This window comes from Nicotiana attenuata, chromosome 6 (genome assembly GCF_001879085.1).
Source record: "Nicotiana attenuata strain UT chromosome 6, NIATTr2, whole genome shotgun sequence".
Lineage (NCBI taxonomy): Eukaryota > Viridiplantae > Streptophyta > Magnoliopsida > Solanales > Solanaceae > Nicotiana > Nicotiana attenuata.
This window is the reverse complement of record NC_031994.1, coordinates 15,454,284-15,464,472: the sequence shown is the minus strand read 5'-3', so window position 1 is coordinate 15,464,472 and position 10,189 is coordinate 15,454,284. Positions and strand designations below refer to the sequence as shown.

Genomic DNA, 10,189 nt, shown 5'->3' with positions numbered 1-10,189 from the left:
TATCGCTACTCTTTTTGCATCAACAGGGGAAGAGCTTACCGACTTCAAAGTTTCTGCTTCCTCCGGTTCACTTTAAGTAGTTTTTTGATCGTTTTTTGTGGTCCACAATATTTTATTTGTTCAGATATCGAAGAAGGAATTAACCTATTCTTTCCAAAGTTGCCTTTGGAGTAACGAACAGATATCGAAGAAGGAATTAACCTATTCTTTCCAAAGTTGCCTTTGGAGTAACGAGCCTAGAAGTAATTTGTTATATTTTTAATGAGCAAATTAAGGTTAATATGGTCAATTTTATTGTTAATTAATGCTAAAAAATGAACTCCTTAATATGTGTGTTAAGAGCCAAAAAAATCACTTAAAGTGAACCAGAGGTGTATTTTTTATTTCATATTAAAAAATCACCGGCATATAATATCATAAGTGTAGAGATGTAACATTCTACCTAAACTCTTAACCATACTGGCGCCTTTTATTTTAGAGAAATTTTCAAAAAATTCCTTTATTTTATTAGTAGATATGAACTTGTGCCAAGTCGCCTGTGAAGTCGTGTTTAAGAGTAGTAAATAGCAGTCTCTTATATAGGCACAAGGCCATTGTTTTTCTTTTTCCTCTTGGTTAAATAAATGCTAAGTGACATAAATTTTCTGGTACTGGTTTTAAACAAATTAAAAGACATCACATTTGATAAAAACTGTCCAGCTATTATTTTCTGTCCTGCATTCATGCAAACATTAGATTCAATCTCAACTTATAGATCTCACGCGTTTAATAGCAAACAGAAGTTTGACAAATCTTCTTTCAAACCATAGTGCTAGACTGCTAGCCACAACGTTGGCTCAAAATAAAGCCAAAAACAGAACTTACTTTTTTATAAGGTAATGTGTCCACCAATGTAGTCACAAGACAACAATAACTACGCATCAATCCCAATCTAGCTCGGAATTATAAAATCTCTATTATCCGTGTCTCTCCATCTAAACCCATCTCAATCCAATATTTGAAAAAAATAGGTTCTCTAGCACTAGAAGTTCAATACATTTTCTGCTTGGTTCTCAAGACACATCTAAGGAAAAACCAACAGAACTACAATAATGATAATAAATTAAAAAAATCAAAGAAATCAGAATGAAACTGGAGCTTCAAGGCAAGAAAGAGTTGGCTAAAACGTTTACTTTAAGCAAGCTATAGCCCTCAAAACCCCCATTCTTTCTTCCACTTACTCGCACCTGTATTTGATTATTGGGATGGGGCGGGACGGCTTTTGTTTACCTCACCTGGTCAACCATAGTTTTAAAGCCTAACAAAACTCTTGTTCCAGCTGGGCTTTCTGGCTAATTATATCAGTATCAGGTGGTTGAAGTAAAAAGCAAGCAAGAATTCGTTCCTCCAAAGCCAAATGAGTTTGATAAAGCAGCTTTAATGGCCATCTCCTTTGAAGTAGTCAAAGGCATGAAACCGCCATTAAAAACTGGATCTGGTTCAGAAAGGTTCAGCGTCAAAGGCGCGATGCCCTGCAAATAAACATCAAAGCAGTTAGCGGCTCATTCATGAAATAGAAAATATTAGAGTTACCTCATCAAGTCTAGAAAGAAGCATAACGCTGGCAATAGTTAATGCATGTATCTACTGCCTTGACCTTTATCCCAATTTAACTAGCACTTTTGTCATCTAGATATATCTCAGAGGTAAAGATGCAACAAGTTTATTTGATTTACAATATAATAACCAAAGATCACATCCTGATCGTTTCTCTGTCCTGTAGACACTTGCCAGCGGAACCTTTATTAAAAGTAATTCTCATGTTTGACAATCATGAAATACATTCGTTTTCTCACTTTTTCTTTTTGAAATGACCTTCAGTTTATTTCTATCGGTATCACTTTTCTTGTTAAATATAACATGGATGCTGAACATGAAGGCATTAAAAGGAAACAATTCGGTAAAACCAGGAAAGAGTCAGCACAAGTACAGATATCGCCTGCCCATCACAATCGTGTCAACTCATTCTACAATTTGTTAACTTGTCCACTTTGCTAAGCTTAGGGTAAGGTGATCATTCAGCTGAAGACTCTTCTCATAAGATGCTCATTGTGATGCCCTAATGGACTTTCTATTACAACTCCTAATAAACAACATCGGGGAGCAACCAGTACATTTGACATTTACCCAAGAAAAAGAAGAGTACATTTCACATAGGTCAATGACCTGTTTGAATTCCAACTCCACATTGAAGTGCTTAAAATGTGGTTGTAGTCAAATGACCAAAGAAGATCATAATTCCACAGTTTTATCTTCTGTCTAGTAGCAAGAACAACATAATTGCATCAAATTCCAAAAGTTCCCAAGCCAAGAAAGGAAGGTCTTGTTAAAAAGCCTTCTAATAAACATTCAACAGTATAAGTGTATAACATGCAATGGACTGAACAGAAGTGTTTCAGGAAATTACAAACCAAATATACTTAAGTTATCAGACATTATCCAGCAGAAATATAGATATTGTACAGACTACTAATGTAAGACCAGATACAAAAAGATCTTCATGGGATGAATATCCAAAATAAAATGAAATTCAGGCATGTACCAGCAGATATTTGATCGAGTGTGAAGATCGTCAAATGTTAAGGCTCATGTGATTAGGTCTTGTGAAATATAAATGAAAGCATCATCTTACATGGTGTATTGCCAAGACAGTAAAAATTGCTTCAACAGCTCCAGCGGCTCCAAGAAGATGGCCGATGGCACCCTGATGTTTTGGGTAAAAGTTCAGCAGAGTTCACAGAGAAGGAGAAAAAATACATCTCGCAATGTCAAAATTGCATATAACTTGCTAATTTATGACAAAAAGGATAATATGCCAGTATCCACTAATAACCACAAAGTAAATGCAGAAAAATTCAACAAGATGATAGTACGCTGAAAGCACAAGAATGGTTGTTTTCTGATGCAGAACCAAAGTCTCCTTCAGCTCTGGCACATAGGAGAACTGGGACTTCTTATTATACTCTACTAATCAGAGTTCGAACTTGGTTGAACACCCCAATTATGATTACCTTCGTAGAGGACAAGGACAGAGCCCCTGATGTAGCATGATCGGAGAAGACATGTTTTATTGCATTGGCTTCTGCTGCATCACCTGAGCAAGATATTTCAGCAACACATAAAAAAAGTCAAATTTCTGTTTGCCATGAGGGCAAAAATTTTGAATCATTACAGAGCACCTTCACATTTCCAAAATCATTACCAAGGGGTGTAGATGTAGCATGAGCATTTATGTAATCCACTTGACTAGGATGAAGACCAGACTGCCCAGGACATGAAGAAAAGAAAGAAGCGTTAGGTAAAAATCATCTACATATTGAATGTGATAAATTAGAACATCAACTCTCTGATAAATTAGAAGGCCAGAAGGTCTCTCCTCTAAGTTGCATGAATAACAGAAAAGTCTGATCAACTTTCTGAAACTGTATACAACACTATAAGTTTCTGAGTTTCAACCATATCCTCCATTCAGGATTGATAGGTCAAGTATGTTCATGTCACAAAAGATATTAAAATTCTGTAACTCCTTTACCTGTCAAACAAGTGATATCTCACAATGAAAAGCACAATGCTCAACCAACTACAAGAAGTAAAAGGAGCAAAGCGTTCTTTTATCTACTTATAAGGATGCTGAATGTGAAGGCAAACAGAAGCAAGTTGTTTAAAACTAGGAAAGAGTCAGCATAAACAGTGGCGGAGGCAGGATTACTGCCAAGGGGGTTCAAAAAAAAGGAAAAAGTTAAAAAGGTTGTAGCTAGTGGGAATAGAACCAATGACCTTACAAAGGTTTTAAACCCCCTTGACCACTAAGCTATGCTTTTGGGTTGTGTCAAGGGGATTGAAAACATAATATATAGAGGTAAAAAATAGATTTTGCCTTACATATACAGTGTAATTTTTCGGCGACGGGGGTTCGGGTGAACACCCTTCCGCCCCCCTAAATCCGCCACTAAGCATAAGCACCGATTTCTCTTGCATTCCACCACTCCAGTGTCAGGTGGTCATTCAGCTGCTGACCTCTTCAATTACGATGCTCACTGTAATGCCCTGGTGGACTGTTTGCTTACAACAACACCTAATTTACAACATCACCAGTACATTTGACCTTTACCCAGGAAAAAAAAGTGCACTTGAGATAGGTGAGGAATACACTTGTAACAATCACTTACTTCCTTTTCTTTCTCTTCATTGTACTTGACCCAAATAAATCTCATGCAAGAGAGAATCTAAAGGCTGATATAGTTACTCCCTCGATTAGAATTCATGTGAAACAGTTTAACTAACACAGAAGTTAAGTTGTTAATTTGACATGTAAGTGTTACAAGTGGCAGCAAAAGTATTTTTTCTTTTTTTTGTTTTGATAAAGTATGATGATTCATTGATTGGCATCAAGAAGATGCAGAGATTACAAAGCGAACATGCTACCTCCAAATACAGGATAATATAATACGTCTGGGAGCTAGCCAAAAAGATCCAAATCTAGTGAGATCACTATTAGTCTAGAGTGAGGGAGCTCATAAAATCTAAAAAGACAGTAGAATTATTTACAAAGGTCTGCTTGGACCACAAAAAAAAAAGTTTATTACCACAGCAAAAGTATATTACCACAGCTAATAAAGAGTTGATTTAATGTAGGAACACTGTAATGATGTAAAATTCAATTGCTTAATGAATTTGAATTCTTGAAACATGTGAAAGTTTTATAGAATGTCTCAGTCTATTTGCTACAACTACTTTCGGCTACTGAATATTTTGTATGTACATCTGCTATTGATGCAGGAGCATATAAAACCCTTGGCTTATTCCACGCAAAAGCAATTGACTATGTTTGGCAACTACTCAAATCGAGATACACTGGGAGCAACCTCAACCCTATTTAGTAATCCTAGTCTTCCAATAAGAGAGGAGCATTTTCATATATTTGTTTATGTTGATTTTGTCATGGATAGATGAGAATAGAGAATTGCTGTGGACAACTAGGAAATTGGTAGTGGCCATGCTGAATACTTATAGTACGGAAGAACTATGGAAGATGAGAAAGAAAGGAATCTGTCCTTTCAACTGCCTAACTGTTATAATCTTTGAACAAAAGATGCAGAAAGAGGTTAAAGCATTGTCTACAGAAACCGAGAAACTCAAAGAATGAATGTTAATCTGATTTTAAGAACTAGAGGAGATATTTGTACGTCATGCATAACGGCAAACTCGGGGGCAGTTCAAAGTCATTTACCCTGATTTTGAACACATAATTGATTATAATTTAGTGGGACCTAAGAAATGACGGGGGTCAACATAAACATCACCTGCTTCAAAGCACGTGTCATAGCTAAAACTGCACCTCTTCCACCAATATTTGGTTGTGTAATGTGATGTGCATCACCTAAGCAAAATAAATAGGTAATATACAATTACAAGCTGAAGCATAATGAAGGGATGAATGAAAGGAGATCAGATTTAAATGTGAATATAACCAAAACTAACCTGATGTTCCATAGCCACGCAGCTCTGCGTATATTTTTGCTCCTCGTTTTCTTGCATGCTCCAGTTCCTTGGGACATCACACCACATGTAAGATGAGATTATAGCCGAAATGATGCTGACGAGCAAAACTAGTAAACAGAATGAGGGAGTGGATTAACTCAGTGATCTATATATCAGTGACGATAGAAAGATCAAACTGAATAGCCAAAGAGGTTTTTCACGGTTATAACTTCAGGGTGGGGCAACAACCCAACTACTGTATTGTGAGGGGACAACCCTCTCCTCCTTACTATCTGAAATTTTGAACAGCCAAACTCACCTCTAACACCATGACACCAGAACCCTCACCTATCCTGCACTTCAAAATGAGGATGAAATACAAAGGTGAGTCGCAATGAGTTTAGATATAAGGATGCACATTAATATTACTTACACAAATCCATCACGACCACAATCAAATGGCCTGGAGGCTTCCTGTGGTGTTGAATTATACTTGGTAGTCAATGCTCTTAACCTAAACCAAAAACGGAAATATATACATCAAAAAGATAAATAAAACACAGAGATGATGTGCCAGGGGTTTTAAATAAAGAGCCACACATCCGTAATCAAAGTGGGCCTTAATAGACGACGAGGTTTGTAAATACATAGGATATAATACCATAGACCAACATTTTAGGTGTACCTACAAAATCCAGCAATAGATAAAGCATCAATGCTGGCTTCTGTCCCGCCTGCAACCATCACATCTGCATCTCCAAATTGAATCATCCTGGCAGCATCACCAACTGAATGAGCTCCAGTGGCACAAGCTGTCACTGCAGCATGGTTTGGTCCCTATTCAAATTCAAGAATAAAATAGGCATTATTCTTTAGCACGTTGTGTGTACACTTAGATCTAGCACCAAGAAAAAGGCAATGAGGTTCAGTCAGTTGCATAACCCTTTAAATTTATGCATAAGCAACAAAAAGTTACCCCAAAAATGCAGATCGCTAAAGTAGCTACTAAAACCGAAGCATGCATGTCATGCTGCAGTGACAGCTTGTGCCACAAGATCGCACTTGAATACCATTAATTAGGAAACTGGATGCAAAAAAGAGATAAGTGTCCCTTGTCAACAGATACACAACAGCATTCTCATGATTTATCCTACATAATTTTGCAAGTTTCAAGATATCAAATTCATCAAACAAATCAAAACTAACCTTTAATGTGACATTTCAATCAACCTTACTTTTCGACAACATCTATAGTATTTTTTACTACAAAGAATAAAACACAGAAGTTCATTAACTTTGTGCTTCTTTTCTTTGTAGACCACATTTTTCTGTTATCTCTATTATCAGTTGAGATTAAAATAGTCACATAACAGTTGGTCCAAGCATAGAGCAATAAGATGGAAAACAATAAACTAGATCTGAATTCCTGATCATCAAGCTTCTCAAATACTTTGGATATAAAAAACTTCCATACATTTCTACAAGACGAATTACTACTACATACATACCTGAAATCCATACTTCATGCTTACATGACCAGAAGCCATGTTAATCAATATCCGTGGAATGAAAAATGGACTAAGCCGTCGTACATTCTGGTATCAGAAAGTAGATTGTCAGTAGTAATTGCACCACTTCGGTATATTTATGGCTCACTTCCAGTAATTTAGTGCTAAGCTACCACTAGGAAATGACAACATAGGAATACATTCATTTCCTTGTTTGATGGGGATAGCCTCATATTTCACCATCGCTCAACAAGATAAAGCGATTAACCAACCTTTTCGCAGATCATTCTTGATGCTTCCAATATGTCACTGATACTTCCAGTTCCAGCACCTAAGGAGACTCCCTGATGTAGTTCCTCTTAGACACCAATGAAAATCAAAAAGGATTGACATTCTGACATCAAGACAATAATAGGTTATACCGTCTGTTCCTTCTCATCCTGCTCAGTAGGCATCCAATTAGCATCTTTAAGAGCTTCATCTGCAGCACACAGTGCATATCCTATAAATCTTGCGATTGATCTATGCTCCTGGAAAAGATAGATATCACAGGGCAATTATGGGACCATAGTGAGGTCTTATACAAAAGAAGCTTTAGGAGAAAACTGTTATTGCTAATAGTGCCAACATAGGGTAATATATCACAAATCTTAGCACCATCACTTCATTTGTATGTTTCCCACCGTAGAAAAATGTTATCTCAAAGGATTTTTCTTTTCCATCTACAACCATTGGTATTTCCTAATATACCAACTACCAAAAAAGAATAATGACTACTGTTGATGCTCAATGTAAGCAATGCATCACTAAAATATATAATGTGCCACGCAGATTCATCAATTCCTACTAGTGATACTAAAATGCTCTATCTATGATAAAAAGTAAGGGCAAGTGGGCAACAGCATTTAATTGAATGTATCCTTTTTATAAATCTTTTATATAGTGACACAAAAGTAATTTCAGAATCTACTTGTAATATGCTGCGACAATTTTAATTTTGTGTCACGTGTTCGTCTTCCAAGCAAAAGATGCTCCAAATAAGACACATATTATCTGAAAAGGCTGATCTAAAACATGTCATGTATCACATGTAAGTTGTAAAAGAGTTCCGAAAAAAATTTATGACGAACGAGATATTTTGTTGAATTGATGAAGTGGGTTGAGAAACTAACAAAGCTATGATAGCAGAGATCTCTAGGAGTACGGGTGATAGGAAGGGGTGAGCCACAAGGTATGGGGCAAGATAGAGGAAGTGGACGAGCTAAAGGTTTCGAGGAATAATGAGTTTATAACAAGTGGCATTTTACATTTTCAGTAGAAGAATTTGTTCTATGACATTTCTATACAATCAACTATGATTAATATAGTGTGATTGAAGGTTAGGAGGTACCTTAGTGTTTAGCCACAGCTGCTCGTCGAATTCACCTGAATTAGAACCACAGGGCACAATTGCAGCAACTTTGGAAGTCAATTGATCAAATGTATACGACTTAACTTCTGGGTCAAAACCATTCATCTTCAAATCATCAGGGGATATTGCTCTTACACCGCATTCCCCTTCTATTAGCCTCTTCCATGTGGCTTCCACACCACATCCCAGGGGAGTCACCATCCCTAGACCTGAAACAAAACCACCAACCAAAACACTCAGGGTTTATAACCACCTGCAGACTACCACCTGTAAGTCTGCAGAATCATCATAGAAACTTTTGTTTCAGCATCCACAAATTCCACACAATCAGATTAAAAATATAAAATGGAAAGCTAAACCATATGGCTAGAGATGATATTACTTTGAGGATATCCAAGAATATGCTATCTAGACACAGCATGCTTATTCTGCCACTCGGCTGTTCTAATCGTAGTACGTAACATATTTGACACCCGTGTATAATTCTAATCTGTACTGAAACAAACGAGTAGTTAAAAAAAAACAGTTTTTTTCTAAACCACATAGCAATTCTAAAGTTATGGTTCATGTCCGAAGTTTCTAATTGATCGATTTAACTTTAACTGGTTATAATAGATTATTTACATTGTTTTCTAGATTACTTAACCAGACTTACTAAAGACAGTTACTTGCAAGTCAGCGGTGTTTAAAACGAACTTTTGTACAAGACAACAAAAACTTCAATTAAAACCCATTTTGTTGATTTGAATTTATTGAAATTAAACCAATTTTGAAGTCAAAATGAAGCGAAAAGGAGAAACCTGCAATCTTATACACGTAACCGAGTAAAAGAAAGAGTTGAGGAATAGGGTTTTTTTGTAAGAATACCAGTAACAACAACTCTGCGAAGAGGGGAAGCAGGAGGAGGAGGGGCAAAGGAAGTGAATGAGCTGAACCGATGGAAGTGAAGTCGGCGAGGGATGAGTTGTAGCCATTTTCTTCCCCTCATTGCTTCTCCCAAACTTAGCTCCTTTGCTAATGGACTGCTATTTACTTCCCGCTCTATTCCTCCTACTCTCTCACTTTACACTTTTCTACTTTTCTTGACTTACATTTATTTTGCTTTTTTGCTTATATAGAAAAGCTTTTATATATTTAAAAATATTTAGTTTTTAATTTTTTTTCTGCAATATTTTCATCATTAACTTTTTTACTCTTGTATTTTTGAAACTTATTTAAATTTTTTTATCTTGAGCCGAGAATCGATCGAAAATAACTTATATACCTCACATAAGATAGTGGTAAGATATACATTTTACCTGTATGGGCCAAAATTACCCTAGTTAAGTTAGAGCTAAATCAAAATTAGGAGCACCATTGACATGCGTTCGACAAATGACGAAGGTAAGGTCGAGGAGTCAACATAGACCGAGGTCGAGGACGAGCATTCTCATTAAATAGAGGATAATGACTAGTTTTAGGGATACGATTTTAAAGAGAATATCCCAGTGGATATTCTTGAAATCTGTACTACTAGGGTTTATGGCACATATTGTGATGACCCAATAGGTCATCTTGAGTTGTAAACCCCTTAATTTTATGTTACGAAGCCTCCAATAGCTTCTTTAAGCCTTTTTCGATTTGCGTGCGCAGTCCTGGTATTTTTCCGGAAGGCTTTTATGTTAAAAATTGATCAAATATGAAATTTTGCCTTAAAGATCCATTTGAGTTGACTTCGGTCAATGTTTTGAGCATACGGACCCGGATTCGT

At 36.4% G+C, this 10,189-nt stretch overlaps 1 protein-coding gene across 1 annotated transcript; it reads right to left on the bottom strand.

Annotated features, from left to right (window-relative positions):
• LOC109226637 (3-oxoacyl-[acyl-carrier-protein] synthase, mitochondrial) lies at positions 840–9,508 on the bottom strand. Its single transcript, XM_019391458.1, has 14 exons — positions 9,307–9,508; positions 8,419–8,648; positions 7,451–7,558; positions 7,301–7,372; positions 7,029–7,115; positions 6,206–6,357; positions 5,954–6,034; positions 5,840–5,873; positions 5,521–5,587; positions 5,343–5,419; positions 3,242–3,302; positions 3,051–3,133; positions 2,672–2,743; positions 840–1,511 (listed from the first exon to the last, which is right to left on the bottom strand). The coding sequence occupies exons 1-14, from the start codon at positions 9,425–9,427 to the stop codon at positions 1,347–1,349; spliced, it is 1,410 nt and encodes a 469-aa protein (XP_019247003.1). The 5' UTR covers positions 9,428–9,508; the 3' UTR covers positions 840–1,346.